The 22,285-nt window shown below is 41.8% G+C and overlaps 4 protein-coding genes across 10 annotated transcripts in view; 2 read left to right on the top strand and 2 right to left on the bottom strand.

Moving 5' to 3' along the window:
* rtkna (rhotekin a) overlaps positions 1-10,194 on the top strand; it is a 53,829-nt gene extending 43,635 nt beyond the window's left edge. For 3 of the 5 annotated variants that reach the window (XM_026187309.1, XM_026187311.1, XM_026187312.1), the window contains exons 3-11: positions 715-768; positions 3,113-3,230; positions 3,903-4,127; positions 4,297-4,391; positions 4,955-5,061; positions 5,254-5,388; positions 6,329-6,494; positions 6,629-6,733; positions 7,727-10,194. In XM_026187309.1, the coding sequence (XP_026043094.1) occupies positions 715-768; positions 3,113-3,230; positions 3,903-4,127; positions 4,297-4,391; positions 4,955-5,061; positions 5,254-5,388; positions 6,329-6,494; positions 6,629-6,733; positions 7,727-8,439 (1,718 nt within the window). In that variant the 3' untranslated portion in view covers positions 8,440-10,194. Of the gene's footprint in view, positions 1-714; positions 769-3,112; positions 3,231-3,902; positions 4,128-4,296; positions 4,392-4,954; positions 5,062-5,253; positions 5,389-6,328; positions 6,495-6,628; positions 6,734-7,323; positions 7,421-7,726 lie in introns of all 5 variants that reach the window. The other 2 variants (XM_026187313.1, XM_026187310.1) reach the window with 2 other exon arrangements.
* Positions 10,195-10,563: 369 nt separating this feature from the next.
* On the bottom strand, positions 10,564-13,980 carry mblac2 (metallo-beta-lactamase domain containing 2). Its single transcript, XM_026187320.1, has 3 exons — positions 13,369-13,980; positions 11,570-11,784; positions 10,564-11,300 (listed from the first exon to the last, which is right to left on the bottom strand). Exons 1-3 carry the CDS (start codon positions 13,808-13,810, stop codon positions 11,127-11,129), a joined length of 831 nt encoding a protein of 276 aa, XP_026043105.1. The 5' UTR covers positions 13,811-13,980; the 3' UTR covers positions 10,564-11,126.
* An 84-nt stretch (positions 13,981-14,064) lies between these two features.
* On the top strand, positions 14,065-18,133 carry polr3g (polymerase (RNA) III (DNA directed) polypeptide G). 3 transcript variants are annotated; one of them, XM_026187322.1, is made up of 9 exons: positions 14,065-14,223; positions 14,311-14,334; positions 14,515-14,646; positions 15,342-15,471; positions 17,071-17,136; positions 17,215-17,274; positions 17,364-17,425; positions 17,506-17,625; positions 17,720-18,133. In XM_026187322.1, exons 3-9 carry the CDS (start codon positions 14,536-14,538, stop codon positions 17,807-17,809), a joined length of 639 nt encoding a protein of 212 aa, XP_026043107.1. In that variant the 5' UTR covers positions 14,065-14,223; positions 14,311-14,334; positions 14,515-14,535; the 3' UTR covers positions 17,810-18,133. The 3 variants fall into 3 exon arrangements, with proteins under 3 accessions (XP_026043107.1, XP_026043108.1, XP_026043106.1); XM_026187323.1 differs by lacking the exon at positions 14,311-14,334; XM_026187321.1 differs by having other exon boundaries at positions 14,065-14,334.
* Positions 17,988-21,370, bottom strand: lysmd3 (LysM, putative peptidoglycan-binding, domain containing 3). The gene is made up of 3 exons (XM_026187317.1): positions 21,199-21,370; positions 20,057-20,332; positions 17,988-19,550 (listed from the first exon to the last, which is right to left on the bottom strand). The coding sequence occupies exons 2-3, from the start codon at positions 20,321-20,323 to the stop codon at positions 18,858-18,860; spliced, it is 960 nt and encodes a 319-aa protein (XP_026043102.1). The 5' UTR covers positions 20,324-20,332; positions 21,199-21,370; the 3' UTR covers positions 17,988-18,857.
* Between the last annotated feature and the right edge of the window lie 915 nt (positions 21,371-22,285).

The raw sequence follows: 22,285 nt of genomic DNA, 5'->3' as shown, positions 1-22,285 counted from the left end.
CATCCTCTTTCTTTTAATTCATTTAGACCCAAAAACTTGTCTGAAGCTGAGCGCTTAGTGCAACCTGAAGTTTGCACTAGTGATTGGTGCCTTGTTTGCGACTTGGTTAATATGAGCATCCGTTGTTATTGCAGGATATTTACAGTCATGTGGCAAAGAAACTCCCATGATTCAGTAGCTTGTGGAATCACTTTTAGCAATCCTATTCTGTGTTATACAGCTATGTGTTTTTCTCCTGACAACACTTCCAAATGAGCTATACCTGTTCAGTCTTTCTCAAATTTTAAGGTTATGAACTTTGACATTTAAGATGTTAACTGTGGCCTGTAGAGTCTGAGATGCAGCTCTTAGGTATTTTCCAGTTTCTGTCATCATTGCATACTCTGACCTTGGGGTGAATTTGCTGGGACGTGCAGTCCTGGGAAGACAGTGGTTGTGTGTTAGCACACACCTGAAGGCTCCAGACCTGCAAACTGTCTAAACTTCTGTTTTCATAGAGGCATCTACACTTGCTGATGGTTAACTAATCAAGTGCATTTGATTAGTAGCACCTGACTGCTACTTATCCTCCTAATTCCTATGACAGCAGTAAGGCTATACTTTATTTTTCACGGGACTATTGAGGGTCCTGTGAAAGCTTTCTTTTTCACATGACTATAAAGAAAGGCACAATTGGTCCTCTGTTGTCTAATCTTCAGCCTGTTGTCTTTACAGATCTTCGGATCCCTCTCATGTGGAAAGACACGGAGTACTTCAAGAACAAAGGAGGTGAGAAGTCGTGTGTGTGTGTGTGTGTGTGTGTGTGTGTGTGTGTGTGTGTGAAGAAAGTCATTGATGACTTATGAATGATTTATACTTCCAGTATTTATTAATAATCAGCTTCTGTGGAAAGTAGCCCTCGGTTGCTTCCGCGGTTGTATCTGAAATCCTTGAAATAATGGGGCGGGGAGGTGTGAGATTCATTGAGACTCTAGAATGAAAATGACCTTTTATTTCTCGCTTCCGGGTGAAAACGCTTACATGGACGGATTGCGGTGTGACATTTTCTCTGCTCTGTACCCATTTTTACACCCCAGACTCCAGACAGTGTGGCAAAAATCCATCTGTACAAAGTTGCCCTTTCTCACGTCCAGCACACAACAGGAGGCTCTGTGTCAGATGAATTCTCAGCACTAGAAATATGCTATTTGCTGCTTTACTCAGTGGGTTGGGTATGGACCACACACTCACTCACTGTGATTTCTCTAGTCAGTGATCTACCCAGTTCTCACATGGGCTCAATCAGACATTAATTACTAGACTACTTACTGGGGGAGTTCACACAGTGAAGGCTGTTTAATTTCCAATTCAACTGATTCATTTAATATTGCCTAGAAACATTCAGGGGTGCAATGCATGTGCAAAAACGACTTTAGTCGCAGCTGTTAGAAATGATCTTCACAGTCATTGGGAGCTTTTTTGTTTTTTTAGCTTTATCTCTCTACTTTACTCCTGGAAGCACAACTTGACCCACTGTCCTGTCTGGATTGCTTTGCCTGCTGGCTATTACAAAGAATCACGAAGGCAATGAAACGCTTCATTCTTAGTAGTGATGGGAGAGCTGTAAGCCAAAAACAAATAAAATCTGTGGTGCGTTTAAGGATCCACTCTAGTTTTCTGTCTTATGGAATATTCCTGTGAACCTGCTCGTATTAAATTGTCTTTGTGATAAAATTCAATAGAGCGCTGAGAATCTAACAATGGAATTTTTTTTATATTGGCCATTTTCTATCCCACCTGCTCTAGATAAATTTAATGTATGTTAACCTCCATACCGTCATTATAATAGTGTCAGTGCTCAGCCTCTCCCTTGGCAACTCGAATGAATTAATCTGCGTGACCTGTGCATGGAAATGAACTCTTGAGACAGGTAGTAGTCTCTTAACAAAGCTTAATGAGGCTGTAAGTCAAGGTCATTAAGCACACAGAGACATAAACTGAGGCAAAGTGTGTTCCTTTCTCATTTGTCCAGTCAGATTTTAGTGAGGAGTGTTGATTTCATACTTGGAATAGTAATTGCGCAATGAAGTGTGGGACATTAGGTGTCAATGTGCCGTTTACATGGAAGCGCGAGTAGAACTTACCAGTGCCAGTTATAAAGTGTTTTATGAGGAAGAAATACAAGATTATCCCCAATATGAGGTTGTGGGGTGAAGGTGCGATCATAGGGTTCTGGGAATCTTGGGAAATTCAAATTTTCCAATCTTTTCTTTAATGTCAAGTCCTTGCTCACCTCTAGACCAATTTCAGTGCTGCTGCTATTTTTAAATTGTTTCGTGTAAGCTCGTTTTGTTCCCAGAGGCACTGGTGCCTCTTCGGTGCTCACTGGATCTCCTCTAGTGTGTAAGAGCGGCAACCCATCCACTTTTATTTTTGAAACGTGGACATCGCTCAGACGCCTCAATGGACACAGCCCTTAGGAATTTGACAAAAAAAACCCACTCATGTGCTACTCTTGAAATAATTCGGCACTTCTTTTCTTACAGAAAACTACTGTTTAGTCTCGCTGACCTTAGGCGATCATTCAAAACAACAAACTGTTCCGTCTCAAAATAGCGGCAACACTGAAATCAGTATATCAGTGTACAAGAAGGTGACCTTTAAGTGGAGATTGGTCAAATTTTGATTTTTATGGGTAGATTCCTGGAACTTTCTAATCAAACTGCTCGAGAAGAAGAGATTAGGCCTGTCTGCCCTGACTCTGTCTGCTCCATCTGTTGTAGTTTCTTTCATAATTTCTCACTGGTGTTATGGAAATGATGGTTTTCTTAGACACAAAGATTTCAGGGTTTATCTATAATCACAGTGAAACCTTCCCTAAAATATAATCTTCACATACACAAAGATTCCTGTAGTTTAGTTTCAAAATACTGTTCACTATTTCCCATGAATTCTTAGCACAGCTGACCATTAAACTGAAACCAACAGTTTAATGTTTGCTGCATTGCCATTTTGGCTCTGATTTTTAAAGTGATGCAAGTAAATGAAAGCTGCTGAAGTGTTTCAAAAATGCACTGTTATGTAGAAGTGTTTCCTCTTCTTCTCTTCTAACTTTCTACATTTTCATTCGTAGAGCTTCATCGATGTGCGGTGTTCTGCCTGTTGCAGCTGGGAGAAGAAATCTTTGATACAGACATGGTGATAGTAGACCGGACACTCACCGATATTTGCTTTGACAACACTATCGTATTGTAAGTCACCTGTCAGTCCTATAACCGAACAGCCATATAATCTGTGACCATCACAGAAGACTGTAGTAAAACCAGTAGTTTAATATTGTATCAATATGGTTTTGTAATGTTGTACATCCAAAGTTGAACAATTAGTAAATGCACTGTTTGATACACTGTAAGTACCAATGAGAGGGCGATCTATAACACCTGATTGTTAAGCCAATTTTATGTTCGGTATTTAGAATTCAAATAAATTTAGTTGGCAAGTAACTGAAAGTGCAATACAGTACAAACTACAATCGTTTTGCCAGTTCAGTTTTATTTATGTAGTGTCAAATCACAATAACAGTTGCTTCATATTGTAGGATTATCCTACAATACCCTAGAGACCTAACGACCCTACAATAATACAGAGAAAACCCCAATAATCAGATCTCCCCCTACGAGCAAGCACTTGGCAACGGTGGGAAGGAAAAACTGCCTTTTAACATGAAGAAACCTCCAGCAGAACCAAGCTCATGAATACTGTACAACATTTTTGCCCAAAATATTATACAGGAGAGGTATAAAAGAGCACACATGAAGCACATAGGTATGTGAAAGTAAGCACTGTACTCGAGTGGATGCACTTAGTTACTCTTTTAAAATGACCCTTAAAGAGATGGTGATGATGAGCATTTTCTCTTGCAGTAGTGAAGCCAGCCCAGGTTTCGAGCTACGGGTTGAGTTGTATAGCTGCTGCTCAGAGGATGACTATTCTGCAGGCAGCACACCAAGGAAACTGGCCAGCAAGCTGAGCTCTTCACTGGGTCGATCAGCTGGGAAGAAACTCCGGGCAGCCATGGAGCCTGGACCGTGTAGTCCCGTAAGCAACGGAGGGGGAGCCCCTCTCCTGCTGCCAGTTCCCTCTGTACCGTAAGTTTAGCTTCATATAATATCTATAGTTTTTATACAAAAACAGAAAATGGATTGGAAATAACTTGTAATTTCAGAGAGCAGATATTTATTGAGACCATCGCTCACTGCAAACATGCATACTCAAACACCAAATTAAATTCTTCTCTTCACTCTTGTGTGTTGACAGGGGCCCGAAGTACCACCTCTTAGCCCACACCACACTGTCACTGTCACACGTCCAGGACAGCTTTCGCACGCATGACCTCATCATTTCAGGCAACGGTGAGTGGCAGCCACCATCAATCTGTGTCCTCGCCATCTTTCTGCTTCCTCTGCCAAATCGGCCATCTGTCTATTTTTCGTCTTTCTCGTCACCGCCTCACTTCTTCGCCCGGCATTCTGATCATTTCCTTTACACCAGCATATGGCGCAGCTATGCCTCCTCCTCTTTTCCTCCTCTGTCCTCCCACTTTCTCTGACAGGCAGTCATTGTCAAGGTCACAGTAATAAAGGCTGCGCTAGTGAGGTGACTGCTGTGTAAAGCTGTAATGATGCTGGATAACAAGGGTCCAGACCCTAACACAGACAGGCCTCTAGTGTTTTATTCATTGGCCCTGCAGCCTGCTGTAAAGTTTCACTGCCAAACTGCATGACACTCCCTGCAGCTGCCATCCTTTTATACCCCAGTGTGTGCTAAAGGGGGGACGGTGTGACGTGAGGATGCAGTGTGTGTCGGTTTGTGTGTGTGGATGCATGTTTCTGTGTGGAATTTTAATGGCATGGGAATATTTTTATTTATTTATAAGTGTTTATTTTTTCCCCATCCATCTATTCCCTCCCTGCAGAAGAGTGTTCGTACTGGCTGCCACTCTATGGTAGTATGTGTTGCCGCCTCGCAGCTCAGCCTCACTGTATGACCCAACAGATGATGAGCGGGTGCTTGAAAGTTAAGGTAAGCTGGCAAGCCTGCAAATGTGCGTTGCTGCAAACTATTCCTCCAGGGGTTGTGCTAGATTTTTTGGCATATATCCACACTTTTTATTCTTTTTCTCCCCTACCACATTCCTGTTCTCTCAATCTCATGTTGTCGTCTCTCTTTGTGTGCGTATTTTTTGCTCCTTTTTTCCATTTTTTCTTTACCTAGCAGCAGTGTGGAGGTGACCCTCAGAGTTGGACAAAAGTTCACGCCGTTCTCAAAGGAACAAACCTTTTCTGCTACTACCGGCAAGAAGATGTGGAGGCTAACGTTGAGCCAGCTTTCACTATTGGCATCAACAAGGTCAGCAAAGAAATCTGAAAGGCAGTATATTATCTCTTTGAGCTCGATCCAGCCTTAGAGAAGCAGTAGCTGCATATTTTTGGTAACACCTTAGGCATCAGAATAGATGGTAAGAAAACAAGCTTGTGGATTACCACACGTTTAAATAACAAGCTCACTGGTAGACTCTGAGCCTAAAGAGAAAATTTAGCTCTTTTCTTTGCAGCGGTTCTCAAGGTTTATTTTAAAAAGCCACCTAGAGCTGTCAGAATCGAGCTCCATTGAGTTCATGAGTACCAAACTGCGGTTGTTACCTTTTGAGGTGTGACTATAGAAACGTTCATCAGGCCTGTAAAGGCACATTTCTACTGCTCAAAGCTTTGTATACACAGGAAGACCCCTCTATCCAATTGGAAGTCATAATTCTCTCTTGCCATCATTTTTCCCTGCATCAAATAAAGATCAGTCAGCTGGCCAGTCACGCTCTGAATCATCTCATTTCCTGTGTCTTTAAGAGTCGATTCCTAGACTGCTTCACAATCTTTCTGTAGTGACGCACTCGGTCTTTTGTGTCCTCTGACCTTGAGCATGCTGATAACCTAAAGCCAAGTCAATCAGATCAGGTCTGTATAATCTTTTGTGCGGCTCACATTAGAGGAGACAGAAAGAGGGAGCGCAGCATGGCAAAGGCGTGAACAGGACAACACTGCCATCTAGTGGTCATAGTCATACCTAGCCATATTTAGAGTACAGCAAGTTATGGGAATTGGGAGTCAGAATCCTTTTGTTGGATAATTGCTGGAGGGAAATGGTTTGGAAGAGCACTAATTGGTGACTTTATTAATGAAGGCTTATTTTCAGTGGAGACTTATTCATTGAACCACACTGTACTTCCATTCGTTCCCTGTTGTAGACATTTTTGCGGTAGATGATTGTATTCTTTGCCACTCCTGTGTTTCAGGAGACCAGAATACGTGCATCAGAGAAAGACCCTCTCAGTAAAGTTCAGAATATCTGCATCAGCAACCATTACGGAGGGGAGGAGGTTACGCACACTGTGACCACAGACAGCCGCGAGGAGACACACCGCTGGATGGAAGCCTTTTGGCAACATTTCTACGATATGAGTAGGTCCTTATGTGTCATTTAAACCCGCAACATGTGGTCGTTTAACATGTGTTTTAAAGGACAGCATATAGTGCCGTATATTCTCCATCTGCTGCTTGATTTGTTGATGGTGACGTTTGCCTCCAATGTACAGGCCAGTGGAAACAATGCTGTGATGACTTAATGAAAATTGAACTTCCATCGCCGCGAAAACCAGCTCCTATCACACCGAAACAAGGCTCTTTGTATCATGAAATGGGTAAGAATTCTCCTTGTGTCAAGGTGTTTTTTGGTCACTTATAACCTAATGTGAAAAATAAAGCACTTTGCCTGCATTGCATGTGGCTGTGTTGAATTTCTGTTTCTTGAGTGCACGTGCATCAAAGATGCTGTCAATTACGTTTTCCTATCCGATTTCTCAAACTCACTCTCTGCTTCACTTCTCTGTGCTCTAAATAGAAGGGTTCTTATCTCTGACGTGCTGACTAACTTGTCTTCTGTTTCTCTATTCCTCTTTTTCCTTTTCACGTTCCTTTGTATGTCATATCTATCCTTCCTCGCCATTTCCTGTTCCCCATTTCCCTTATTTCCGTGTGAAATAACGTAAAATTAATTTCATCACGCTTTTCATAAACTTTCACCGTTCATTGTAATGGTTGAATTATCTTGATGCATGAATGAAATCTTTCTTTGTTTTCCCATCACTCCTGTTTGAATGAGCGTGTATCCTTTTCCTTTTTTTGTCATGTCCATTAAAATTGCCAAACTACCAACTTTTCCCTCATCCCCGTCTCTGCTCTATCCCAACTCTCTCACCAACTTCCCTGTTGATTTTCCTAACCCTGGCAGCTCCTCTTGCCACACCCTCCTGTGAGGGTCTTCTGCTGCAGGATAACGCTGTGTCTGCTGAGATTCGTGCTCTGCTCTCATCCTATTACAACGACAGGTGAAGTAACAGGACTAGGACTCAACATGAATTGGTTTGTGGTAAATGTTGCAATCCCAAGAAGCTGGAGTCTGCATTCTGAATAGAATTATGCAGTATTGTAATCTGCATGAATTGGAAAGATGTCATGAATACACTCAAAATGTTAAAAATATCCTACAGTAATTGCTATCTTTAGCACTTGTTCTAAAGAAAAAACCCTGAAATTTAGATTTAATCCCAGGAAAAACTGATCAGTCTGTAAAACTGGTCTCAGGTTTACTCCATGGCGGCATACTAATAAGATTTGCCGCTTTTCTCTTGCAGTTATTGAGTCATCTGATGACCTCAGCAGCAACGTGTCAGACATCCTAGCTCGGAGAATGCAGGAGCTGGAGCTCCGTAGCCAGCTAGGCACCTCTCCCACCTGGATGTCTGCGTTTGAGGAGAGCAATGCCAGATGTACTGGCCGCTCTCGTCACTGTACTCGCATGTCTGGCCACAGCCCCTGCACCCCTCATCGACTGCCTCGGAGTCCTGTGAGTCCTCACCGCTGCCCACAGCTCGGCCTGCTGTCTTCAGACGCAAGTCTGACCTCAGATAGCGACAGCCACTGTAGCACCAGTCCCTGCTCTCACCACCACGGCTGGCCTGAACCTACTTCCAGCTACTCTCTTTTGTCATCTTCCCCCTCGCGTCTGAGGCCACGCACTCTTTCTTTGGATGCTAAGCTCAGCACCCTTCGAGGGAGAGGGTACGGAGGTGGAGGGACCTTCCAGTGTTCCTGCCAGCCGCCTCCCTCGTCCCTGCTTGCTCCTCTCCCCATCTCCAGTCGCTCCCCCCGGTCAAAGCACAGCACACAAACCACGCTATCCTGCTCCAGCTCCACCTCAAGCAACAGCTCCAGCAACAGTGAGGGCAGCCACAGCCCAGAGTCATCAGAGGGAGGCCCCTTCTCTAGGCCCTCCCCAGCTCGACGCAGCCTAAGAAACCTCAGGGCCAGACTTGATCCTCGCAACTGGCTCCAGAGTCAGGTGTAAACTTCATTTCTGACAGTGGTTTTTTTAGGGGTTTTTGCTTGCCTAAAGGCAACAGTGCTTATTAAACCATGGTTTAATTAGCTTAACACACGTGAACCAAACTCAGGCAATCTGCGATGCCACATGCACAGCCCTGAGAAGGATGCCTCCAGCCTGCCTCTTGGTGGAGGACGAGCCATGGAAGACCCTTCTTGGGCGAACTGGAATCTCTTCTAACACAAAAGACATGTGACAATCACTGCAGGAGTCTCTGACATTTGCTTGGTTGCCACAGTGTTTCAAAACAGTCCAAAAGTATTTGGGAGGTACTCTGCTTGCTTTGAGAATTGATGGTAATGCTGCTTGGAAGAAGTTGATGCTAACAGATAAGGGCATGCTCAAATTCATGCCACACTAGGTCTACTTTCTGTCTTTGAAAATCTGATTTTGAAACTGGAAAAAATAAAAACAAAGTAAAAAAAAAAACACACACATTTTGAGTGGCCAGTGATCCTGGCCACTCAAACATGTCTGTTAATGCACTAGTCGTATTTTGACTGGATGTTTCCTGTTATGTTCAAAAAGTTTGCAGTGTTTGCAGTATAGAAGCCAGTTAGCATGAGGTAATATGAACACACCAGTCAAGATTTTTCCAATATTAGAGACTGCTATGTGTAGAGGTAAGGGTTATTTGTCGCCTGTACTGTGATACTTGTTTCAGTCTACTTATTATTCATGCTATTTGTGGGGTCTCCCAGAACGACTATGCACCATTTTTGTTTTCATGCATGTTTTGACTTGCAGTTAAAATATTTCTTCGTCAGATCATTTCAAATGATTCTGCAAGTGCTCATACTTACTGTACTAGTTACGACTGTGATCTCTTCAGGGTAAAAAAATCTGTGCTCTCCTCTTATCTGCACACTATTGACAGGCTGCCATCAGACTAAGTAATAGATTTGTAATAGATAGTATTACATCACACAGTAATAGATCACACAGTGCAACTCCTAAGCAAACTGATTTTAACCAAAGCTCAATTATTATTGAAAACCCAAGCCATACTAATCTGCAGCATTGTTTGTTTTCAGTTTCCAATCCTGCCGTCCAGCGATTTATTATCACGCAACAAAGAAAGAAAACTGATTTAATCTTGGCGAAATTCTAAAAAAACATTCTAAAAAAAAAAAAGTGTGCTTACATGAACTCTAGTCAGTCACCTTTTTAATGATTTCTTAACACTGCCGCCAACTTCTTGTTACATTTTTGCTAGTTAGACAGTCAGTGCAGTTTCTTCTTCTTACAGAAAACCTTATAGGAGGGTTGGTGTTGTCAGTGCAGTAAATCTTTGCCTCTTTTTTTCCCCGTTTCCGTGTTTATTGTGGACTCTGGAAGCCGTTGCCCTCTTGGGGACTCAGAACTCGAATCATTTTTACTAAGATCTGTCGTACGCTGAACGACAGCATTTGTTACTGTAAATTAATTTTTATAAGTTAACAAATAAACCTCCTGTATTTGTTTTTTTTTTTTGTTACATTACTGAATTTGTTATAAATGCAGCTGTGTTGATATTTGATGATCATAATATTAGATAACGTGCAGATCTTTTAACTGTCACAGATAACATTGAATGTTATAACCTTGGCGGAGTTTCCCGTGTTGGCAGGCTTCGTGTTCTGCATGTATGCCATCCTCGGAGGTGAACTGAAAACGAGAGATGTGGAAATCTCGTGTTTAAATAATATAACATTAAATAAATGTTTTATGAATTAAAAATTGTCTTTTCTTATGTATCCAAATTAACATGTTCTGTGTATATTTTTATGGTGAAATTCTTTATTAATGCACTGAACTTAAAAATAAAATCTGATATTTCTGTTAGAAGGTTAAATCACGCTACTTTTCTTAATTTTGTACACTAAAAGCCCCCCAAATTAAACCCTTTCCATGCATTGAGAGAGGTTTCCATCAGATCAGAAAATGACTTTAAGTTCTCTATCCTTTGAACATGTGTTGGATCATATTCCATCCACTTCTGTTCTGCCCCTTTTTCCCTCTCTTGCAACAAATCCCATTTGAGTTCCCCCTGGAGAAGCAAATCCACTTAGAAGCCGCCGCAATCTGTGCTGCAAAAGACTCAAAAAGTAGGTAGAACAGAGACTTTTATTGTCTATGTTTCGATAGCAAAGCCGCAGATTAGTCAATAGTACAAAGCACAATTACAAACATCGGAGGTAGTCGACACTGAGTCTTCACTGAGCATTGTAATATGCATAGAGAACACTATGGCCATAATGACTTTGTTTCAAATGTCTCAGAGGAAAACCCAAAGCGCCCTGTTCTGTTTGTAGTGCAGAGTTGTGCTATTGTTGTGCTATTGTAACTTCACGTATGCTTAAAGTATAAAAATCAAACACTGAATTATATTAACACCGACATATACATATTCATCAGCATATAAGACCAGTAAATATTTTTATAATAGGCTTCATATGGTGCTGATTATTCACTTCTGTAACCCAGTAGGGACATTTCACACAAAGTTTGGCAATTACTTGATTTTCAGCTGGATTACATAAGTAAATGGACAGCATTACGTTAAGTTGCAGATAAAACAGAGGTAACCCCGCCCCCAGTCTTCCATGTCCTCCATACTAAAACATCTCTCTTTGTGCACTTGCTTCCTGCAGCTCAATGACCCACTCTCATTAGCAGGCACACCGTGGGTTGCACACCCGCAGAGCCACCCCAGCCAGACTCCTCCAGGCAAACGTGGAGAACTTTGCAGGGCATGTTTCAGCCCTGCTGATGTACGTGGAGGCAAGCCGATGGAGCCGCTTCGCACCGAATGCGTTGTAGTGCCCTGGGAGGACTTGGTCGACCTGTTAAATCAATTTTAAAGCCAATAAACATGTATTTTATTTAACAAATAATGTTTAGTACATGTTAAATTATATTGTTTTAAGTATTAGCACAGAAAACACAGCTTGTATATGTAGGCTAATAGATACTGGTATGCCAAATTTCAGACATTTTCATTATAAATCTATGAAATGTTGATATACGGTGCTTTGGGATAAATACCCCTGGAAAAAAAGTGGAACTGTGTACTGAAATTGTGAGGCTGCTCTCTAGTGGGCCTTAGAGTTACCTGTTCGCTGTCCACCAGCCCAACCAGGCGCTCACAGCTGCTTATGTAGTCACTGACATGGCTGTAGGGCAGCCAGTCAATCATTGCGCCGTCATACACAACGTCGCCACTGAAAAGCAACTTATTGTCCCGGTCATGAAGGCAAATGCTTCCCCGAGAGTGTCCGGGCATGTGAAGCACAGTCAGCTGTCTATCACCAAGATTGATGACATCACCTAAGCAGGAGAAAGAGAGGTTGAGAAGGCATTAGGTTTTGATAATTATTCACACATACAAACATGGCATGAACCGTAATCACCGGCGACTATGCATTTAAAATCTTAGACTGTCATGTCACTGAGTCACACAGATTCTGTGACATTCAGTATATCATCGATTTGGTCGAGGCCAGTTATGAGTTGCACTGGCAAAAAGGGTGAAGTTGATACATCAGGGAATGAGATATACCAGCTGCACTGCAGTAGTGGCTCTGACACAGCAGAACAAGTTACTCTACAATACTGCATTTTGCATCAAACCCCAATGGATATAGTGGTTCAGCAAATACATTATTTATGATATAAGCTTTGTGTATTATTATGTGTGCTATTCTGGTGAATGTGTGCTTTACATAAAGACTCCAGTGACCAGTGCTTTCAAACAACGTATCCACTTTCACATTTATCAAGTAGGTTGATTCAGCTCGCCACCTGCTGATCTCTGACCCACTAATAATAATAATAATTTTTAATAATAATTTTTTAATTTTTAATTCTACAACTGTTTATAACTTGCATAGTTCACATTTCTGTATAGCTGTATATCTTATATTTCTGTATAGTTTTTCATATTTATATCCTGTTCATAGCCTGTACATAGCTTGTACTCACTACAACCTGTACATACTTATAGTTATAGAATATTCACAACATACTTCATACCGTGTACATTATAACATACCATAATAGACCCATTTCTGTAATATACTTACATATCTATATTATTGCTAATATATATTTGTAATAGATCTATATCATGGCTAAAGCACTTCTGGATGGATGCAAACTGCATTTCGTTGCCTTGTACCTGTAAGTTGTGCAATGACAATAAAGTTGAATTCTATTCTACTATAAAAAAATTGTTTAAGAAAAGAGAAGACTGTGTGGTTGTTACTCCGTGCAGAGGGATGCTTTCATTAAGTGTGACACCAGTCTCTGTATGCTCTTCTTCTTTCTTGGAAGCAAGAGAATACATCAAAGCCATCACACTGGCTTAAAATAGAACAGCTCTGCAGATATAGAGAATGAGCATATAGTTGCTACCAATAGAATTTTTTTGGTTGTTTTTTTTTTTAAAGCATCCACTTCTAATAGGGAGAAATTGTCTGTACCTGCATTCCTTGGATAGAATATCCTGTTTTATGTAATGGGATAATTGCACCTGTGTAATCACCAGTCCTGGCCTCATGTTGCTGCATTGAACTGGTTCCTCTAGCCTACTTTGTAACTGTAAAAATTACTGGCAGACCGCCCCCCTTGTCCCATCCCCACTACCTCCATTACATATGTAATACGTTTCGATGTGTGAGCTAGCAAGTCATTGTTGGTCTTCTGCCAAATCGCTGTGCAGAATCTGAGGCTGGAAACGACTCTGTAGAGCGTACTGTGCTCACACTAGGCCTGGTGCATCCATCAAGCCCATTACTGTATCGATTATGGTCCTTGTCACTAAGTGAATGCTTTTAGACCACGCTGGTATTTGATCACAGATCCATCCCTCTAGCCTAAATCAAATCTACAAGGGCTGTATCTCCTACCTACCCTCCTGCAGTATGTGTGTGGGCTGCACAGCCTTGACTTTGTAGTGCCTTGCCCTCCATCCCGGGCTGGGAGCCTCGGCTATCTCCCTGTCGCTGAGCCAAGTGACCGTCTCGAAGTTGTCTCCGTTGGCCAGGGCATCGACCTCCGCGCTGTGGACGCCCACCTGTTGGAACTGATGCAGACCACCGGAGTGGTCGAAGTGGGCGTGGGTGGCGATGGCAAGCAACGGGTTCTTCCTCTGCGGGTCTTTTCCCAGCAGGCCTTTGGCGTCGATGTATTCAGGTAAGCTCCTTAAGCCCAGACCCGTGTCTATCACCACGTCCTGGTGTGTGCCGCGCAGCAACCAGATGTTGGCTCGGTTCTCCGACTGGTAGAATCGCTCCTGGATCCAGAAGATTCCGTCTCCGAGCGATTTGTGAGCGTACCAGTCGACTGCAGACATCCCAGTTCATTCGCTTGTCGAAGTAGGGTTCAGTATGGTGTCGTACTGTCAGGTGATTTATTGGGGGGAGAGGTGTAACTAGCCTACCAGCTACAGATGATATGTTTTCATTGAGGTTAATGCGATGGTGGCCGCAGACACACCCTTGTAGGAGGACACTAAGCTCACTGGGCAAACCGATAAACGACGGCAGCTTAACGTGGGTTGCAATTGGCTATACGCAAACCACGCCTCCTCTGTCGTCACGCAGAGGAGGAGCGAGTTAAAGCCACATTTACGCATGCTGACAGTGGCGTATGGCGTGTGCAGGTTTCCAAAGCCGGTGCTAGCTAAGCAGTATCTTCATTAGGTTCAGCTGAAATGTATGTGATTTTTAAGAAGTTGCCGAGGGACAGATAAAACCGGCCAGAGAGGTACATTAAAAAACTGAAACATGCGGATCCAGTAAGAGCTAAATATCGCTGTCCAGCTCTGAAGTAGACTGTGCTTTTTTACATTAGGCGCAGTATACTAACAGGCTTCTAGTAAGTATTTCAACATACTATACACGCAGAGTGCGTCTCTGATGCTGACTAAAGCTTCATTGCTGGCAGAGTCACGCTAAAGGCGATGGAAGCTGTAGTACGTTAACTTTCATCAACACGTGTTGACTGGAGATATGTGGACGTGTGTGTGTGTGCGTGTGTGTGCGTGTGTGTGTGCAGGAACAGAGGAGACCTGCAGCCATGGCAGGCAAGGGTCGTGGAGTGGGTGCTTTTACCTTCAATATTGACGCTCTGGGCATCGGCAGGGGCAACATGCCAGAAGCCAGGGTGGGGCCCAGTCCTCTGTTTCCAGTAAGTACCGAACACAGTCTTTTACACACACACACAAGCGCACACACACACAAGCAGTATGTCAGATTGCATTTCAATATAACAAATTCACCTCTAATGCTCAAAAGGGTTGAGGTCAAACTTTACTGGAGTGACTTTAGGAGAGACCTTTTTGAGAGAGGTAGGTGAAATTTGCTTGGAATTTGAATAGCAGACTATATACAGTGGACGTTTACTTATAATAAGTTAAGGTTTATTCTTTGTAATGAAATTTACAAAACATTTTACTGCATTTGTATTTAAATGAAGGCAGATGAAAGTATATTCATCGTGCTCATGGCCAACATGTGTTTAAGAGTTATGACCCAATGAGTGTCTCTCACAGTGTTCACAAATAAGCACAAAGGGGGTAAAGGGCAATAATGTATGTGCTTATGTAAAATTCATGGCCAGGTTTTCATTGGCCGTGTGTATTCCCCAAGAATATGGCAGATATTTACATTCCTCTTGGATTCTGCCAGGATGCTTTATGGGGATTTTTTTTTTCTTTTAAACACAGTTTGGACTATGCTATGCTTACAATGTAGTATATTTTGACTATTCATACTGAAAAAGTTGAACACCTTTACATGGCAGTCTGAATTTCAGTTAGATTTGAAATTTATTTGCACTTGAACATCATTAATATCGGCATTACATCATCCGTACTTCTCCAGAACACTGATTTTAAACCAGTTCCACTGAAAGCTGGTGAGGATGAGGACTACATGCTGGCCTTAAAACAAGAGATGAGGGGAACAATGCAACGGCTGCCACACAACATCAAACCTCAGTCCAATAAAGCAGGTGAGGAGAGCGGTGCATTAGAAGCCTGACATCAGCTGAAATGACGCTGTAAGACAGTTGTCTGCTGTTGGGGAAGATAATGCAGCTTTTAGGAACAAAGACTTTCAGTTAAGGTCATATCTGGGAAAGGGAGAGATGCAGATTAATGACAGAATATTGAGTTACAGATGTCTCATCTTGCGAAACCACAGATTTCTTTTGTCTGGATTACTGGCTTTTTAGAACTCTCCTGTTCCACAGTTAGCTAAATGTAACCATGTAAAGAAGTCAGTGTATTTTATAGGGGGAAGGGGGGGATTGCTTATTCAGCAGGGGGTCTGTGGTGAACATGACTATAGGGAAATTATCTATGAAAAGGAGGTGCACCCAGTTCTTCTGTGCAGAAGCAAATATACACACATCATGACCGATAAACAGAGAAGCAGCTGCTTCATATCTACAGCCTCTTCAGCAAGACTCTCATCCCACGGTTGGGCACTACTTCCACTGTCTTAGATAGCTGTTAGACATTGTACTCCATCCCAAACCTGCAGTAAAAAGAGAGCTGGTTGATGGGCTGTAGAGCAGAACAGATATTAAACGTCTTTTAGCTTGATGAGACCAAGGCCTATTAACTTCTCATCAGTGATCATCATTGAAAACAACTAGTCTGTCTTTGACAGGAAAAAAAGAAGGATTTGTTTGACAGGGCTCATTGTATTGACGCACAATGGGAGAGTTGAAGGAACTCTGTGAAGATCCAAGAAGGAGAATTGATAATTTACATAATTTGGGGAAAGTCTATTTGAGCTATTTTTAAACAATATCAGATTCCAAGTTTTCCATTTTCTGGAAGAAGATCCGAACTGTTACCCTCAGATAAGAGAAAATTGGTTAGGATGTTCACAACAACCCAAGAACAACCGGGTCACAAGTCTACCGTGAAATTGAAATTACTCAAAGACCAGCCGAGTTTTAGTTCTTTTGCCGACCACAAAAGAATACCCTGCTCCAAAATCAACAACTGAAATTTGCAGCTGCCTACATGGCCAAATTCTCGTCTGTAAAAAATCAACAACTTCAAATTCACCTTAAATCCACAGCTAGACGGTTGAAATTTTGGACACAACTGGGTGTTCAAACAGGACAGTGTTCCCAAATGCACATCAACATTGGTTTTGGATTGGATAAAGCAAGACCAACATTAAGATTCTGGCTTTCCCAAAACCACAGCCTCAACGTTATTGAAAATTTGTGGACTATGCTTAAAAGTCGGGTCCGTCTGGGTGGGCGCCATTTAGTGTTATCAATCCTTTCATCCTTCAAGGACTGCCAAAATTAATCCAAGCTTGTGTAACAAATTCTTTGGGGGTTTTTTTGTTTTGTTGTTAGAGGCATTAATGGTGCATGCTGTACAGTCCTTCCACTCTATAAAAATAAGAGTTCAAAGAAATCATTAAAGCCCCGAATTACCATCACATTCATGCCATTGACTGTATGCAAACTACTGACCATGACAATGTGGGGTGAGGATCACGAGTAACACTGCAGTTTGTGTTGACGCACAATAGAGTAAGTGTTTTTAAGAGTATGACCTTTCTTTTGTTTACATGAAAACAGAAGTGGAGAGATACACCGAGAGATACCTGAAGCAAAGCCAGATTGATGACAATGAATGGACTCCAGGTACGTATGTAACACATCATCATGGGGTTAGGTGGAACACAAAAAAAGAGGACGATGATAACATTTTTATTTTTTTAGACTGGAACCTTTTTCCAAAAGAACTGATGCCCAGAAGAAAACGACCTCGAGCTAAAACGGGTACATTAAACACAATATGTATGAAATGACATTTCTTTTTACTTTCTTTGTTACTATAAGAATAAAGACCCAATGTTTAACTCCAACAGGCACAAAGAAAAGTGCGAAGATATCACGCAAGGACGCAGAGAACATTCTGACCAAATTAGATGTAAGCTTCATTTAAATTTACTGTCAGTTCTCTCTCCACATCTTTGGTGTTTCTCGTGAGTAATTTGATATTAATGTCAGGAACTGGCAAACAAAGATGACCCTGAAAAATCAGATGAGGAGACTGAAAAGAAGCCAGGAAATAAGGATGAAGAAGAGGAAATTGAAGAGGAAGAATACGAAGAGGAGGATATTGAAGAGGTGCAAATTTCAAGATGTACTGAAAAATGTGTTACACATAATGATCAATATGTGCAAACTAGATCTGACATTGCTTTTTATTTGTCCCGTGTAGGAAAACGACTACATAGAAAGCTACTTCGACAACGGTGAAGATTTCGCCGCGGACAGTGACGATAATATGGATGCCGAAGCAACATACTGAGCGTCTCTCAAGCAAGGAAGTGCTGAAGTTAAACATAATGTGACTGCTTCTTTTGGTTAAATATTGCACATGAGTTGGGAAAGCTGTTCAGTAGAGTGGAGCAAATTCTTTTCTAATCAAGCTTTCGTTAAAGACTAATGTAAATAAGAAATACTGAAATATTTGCACATGGCAATAATTTATTCAAAATAGATTTATTTTTCATCCTCTAGTCAGGTTTCACAGGTTGAAAGGCACATACTGTTAAGAACACACAATGCTCTGTCATAGAATATCAACTGAACACAGTGATAAAATAAAAGGGCTACATAACAAGTCTAAAAATTGTACATAATTACAAATGCGTTATTGTGGGAATATTGTGCATTTTCCTCACCATGCTCTTATTTATATTTTTGATTTTTAATTGGGGAAAAAAAAAAAACCCCAGTTCTTTCAAGCAGGATGGAAATTCAAGAAAAAATCATTTTAACTCCAACTGAGGATCAATACTGGTAGTGTACGTAAAAACTGATGTTCAGTCTTCAAATAAATTAATTTTAATTACACACACACAGTGGCAGCAATCCTAACTTTTCCAACAAGTACCATTGGAAAGTGCAATGTAACTAACATGGCAAAAGTTACAGCTCAAACATCTTTTATACAAATCCACAAACTCCCTGGGCAGCATTTGTGTGTAACCGGCTAAAAATTCTCCAGCACAGCTGACTGCAAAGACACCATCTCGAGTTTACAGGAGACACTCAGACCAACTATGAAATACAGTCACTTTTAAAAAGGTTGAAGCAGCACAGCATTGGTCTATCAAACCAGACGTAAATCTTGCAAAGAGTTGGACCCACATTCAGTCTGTCAACTGTATGCAAATGGAGAGACGCAAGTTATGATTGTGGCCACAACTTAATCTTTCAATCCTCCAAAGTTATTGTCTCCTGTATAGTTCAGCCAGATGGATTAGAGTGATGTTTTAAAAGTTATCTGTAAATGGGAACATCAGGATAGTTCTATTAGTTCTCTGAGTTAGCGACACATTTTAGGTGCTATGCTATGTTTTCTCATTTTCTCTATCTCCACCGTCTCCTGCTTTGTCCGCAACCCGTCCCTGCTGAGTTCCATTAACTGCAAGCCTATGTTGAGCATCTCCAGGAATGTCTTGACTCCCGATCGAACCGTTGCCTTGTTGAGACTCATGAGAGAAGCCTTTCTGAGTTTGTGTAGGCATACCATGATGGCTAACGTCAGCTTTCACAAGAACTTCATAGTACAACAGATAAAAGATGGGTGTGACGATGCCGACAAAAAGCATGATTGCCACAGCAGTCCACCATCCCATGCCCCAGTCTGCCCCATAATAAGGATCCTTCCTCTGTACTGGTTTATATCCAGCTTCTCCTAGTAATGGCTGCTGCTGCGTTAAAGAGGACACAACCTCACTGAGGCCGCTCCGAGATGGTCCTGTGGATTTCACCAGCCGCTCAATGTCCTTGTCCTTCTCCATCAGGAATCCTTCCACGCTGTCAGTGGAAGAACAGGAGTCCATGGAGGATTCAGAAGGGAGAGAAGTAATGTGCGAGACCTGAGGCGGGTGTCTAGTGCCTGTGGGCGAGGCAGATTTGAGAGTAGCAGCGTTATGAGTCTCAGTGAGGACACTAAAGCGCCTCACAGGAATCTTAACTGAACGCAGGGCAAAAAAGTCCTGCTCTGTCAAAAGGTTGTTCGCACGCTTGATGTCCGCCACCTGGGATTCACAGGGGGAAAAAAATTATAAGTAATTAATAAGCCACTTACAATTTGCTGTCTGTTAAACCTGTACTTGAACTCTTTACATGCATATATAAAAAAAACACTGATTATAATAAACTTTCCACAGATGTTTGTCAATCTCACATATCTTTTCTAAAAAAGTGCTGCTTTACATATAATAAGAAATCATTTTGAAACATTGTAGTGAAAACTACAATGTTTCAATCTGAAGGTGTTAGGTTGCTTCCAATTCTTTGTTTAGCAAGCAGTTTCAATTTCAGAAATTAATAACCACTATCATCATAAAATAAAGTGAGCAACAGCAGCTTACCTACCTACAACTCACCTGCTTTCCTAGACATATAAAGCAACAAAGCATGTTTCTGTACGTTTCCCACATAAAGAGAAAAGTGCAGGTGTACAAAAACAAACAAATGAGGATTTTAGTCCATGCTGCAAAGGAGAGGTAAGACAAACACACAAATCTAAGTAAACACATACTGAGCAATGGTACTGTAGGGCGATGCTGTTCAGAGTGTCTCCCTCCTGGATATCTCTGGTCAAATAGATAATGTCATCCATTCTCTCTTTAGAGGTGCTCCTCCGGAGTCTCTCTCTGCCACGAGGCCGAAGCTCATAGCTTTCCCCATCCTCTTCTGACATATCATTTTCTGAGCTGTTGTTTCCGAACAGATAGGCATGCCCGCCATTGGCAGGCTGCACCATGGTGGCTGACTGGAATCCATAGTGCTGGCTTCTGCTGGACATTTTTCTTCACTGTTTTAGGCAGAAGGAAACAATGGCTCAGAGCACAGGCTGATAGACTGAATCAAGAAAAAAAAAACTTATTAGAGTGTGCATCTTAAAATCTATGGGCTATCCAACTTACTTAACATGTGCTACTGTAGTTCAACAGAATAGGCATTAACATTTTGGCTGTATATACAGAAAACACATCAATCCTACTATGATCTGACAGATAAGACTGATTACACTGAATGTTTTAGTCTCAACCTATACCACTATGATCATGCTATATGATCAGGCTAGTCAGCTCTCAAAAAGGCTCAGTCAGATCAGATAAAGGTCCACCATATCACAATTGTGAAATAACTGCAAGGCAATACTATGTTATCAGTTTAAACAAGAAGCCGTCTATTTTTGAACCAATGTAAGGCCAGACAACGAGTGCTATGTAAGCAGCATCTAGTGCTGAATGGTTTAAACAACGGGCACACCAGCAATCATCTTCTTATTCAAGTACGCAAGCATGCGATTAACTAACCAAGCTCGTAAAGTGATATGGTGGCTAAAATTTAAGGTTAGCAACTATTTAGCTACGTTGTTGTCTACGAACAGCACAATGCTGCTACACTCTCGCTTTTCTCGTAAAACAACGGTGAGGTGTGGGACGATTATATTTCAGAAATAACTGCGTAAGTTAAGAAACACTTTCTTTAAGCCATTAAACAACTGTCTTAAACAGACTTTCCAGATCCTCTCCAACAAGAAGCGACCCATCTCCACGGGCTAGGCTAGTGCTAACTGGAGTCCACATTTATTATATCGCCACCGCTAATGAGCTTTGTGTCCCGTTGATCAGCAGTTGATTAAAATGTCTTTAGGAAATCGTTTACAACTACCTTTGCCTGATAAAGTGAATCCCGATCCCTCAATTGTTCTTTCTACTGTCCATACTTCCACTGGATTCTCCTTGGTCTCTCCCTGTAGTCTGTTTGTTACGTGCCTGCTAACCGCTATTGAACTGCTACCGCTCACGCCACGTCAACACAATATTTACGTAATGACGCTACCACACGCGACCGCAGCGCAACCTTTATTTTTTTGCCGCGAGGTGGCGCCCAACGTCAAGTAAAACTGCGTGTACGTGTCGGGAGTGAGAACGGGTTTCTCTTGGCTGGCCTGGAAACGCCTTGGTGTTCATATTCATATTAATATTCTTATTCTTCTATGACAAAAAAGTACAAGTGTTCATTTAAAGAAATAAACAGAGCAGTAAGAGATGTTTTTTTTTTTTTTTAATTTTCCTTAGCCGAAGGCCGTATCGTTTGTTTTCTGACCTGGGAGTTGGATAGTCCTGGCTCAGGGACTTTTTTGGACGCCCTGTGTCACTACTGCTTCTGGCCTCTTGTTGTCTTTTGGTGTGTTTGGTGTGTTTTCAGAGGTTTCACTCAAGGTCATATTGTTCATTTTCTTAACTAGGAGTCGGATAGTGCTTGGCGTCCAACTTTTTTGGCTGCTCTGTGTCACTGGTGCTTGTCCTGGCCTCTTGTTGTATTTCAGTGTGATTTCAGAGCTTTTGGTATCGCTCGAGGTCGTAACATCCATTTTCTCAACTTGGTCTTGGATAGACCTTGACAAAGAACTTTTTTGGCTCCTCTGTGTCACTGGTGCTTGTCCTGGCCTCTTGTTGTCTTTTGGTGTATTTTGAGAGTTTTTGGTATCACTCAAGTTCATATTGTTCTTTTTCTGAACTTGGAGTTGGATAGTCCTTGAAGAAGAACTTTTTTGGATGCTCCGAGTCACTGTTGTTTCTTTTTTTCTCAGTGTCTACTCTCATCCTCTTTCTCTCTGGAGAGTAGCTCTCAGAGTTGTTTTTGCTGCCTTTGGAAATCTGACTGTATTGTCTTTTCAACACAGTTTTTCTTCACAGGTTCGTCTGTTTTTCCTTCTTGGAGAGCAGCTGTCGTCACTTCTGCAATTCTGTGC

The sequence above is a fragment of the Astatotilapia calliptera genome, chromosome 12 (assembly GCF_900246225.1).
Source record: "Astatotilapia calliptera chromosome 12, fAstCal1.2, whole genome shotgun sequence".
Classification (NCBI taxonomy): domain Eukaryota; kingdom Metazoa; phylum Chordata; class Actinopteri; order Cichliformes; family Cichlidae; genus Astatotilapia; species Astatotilapia calliptera.
Note: the sequence above shows the minus strand (reverse complement) of the source record. Positions and strands in the feature narration are given on the sequence as shown.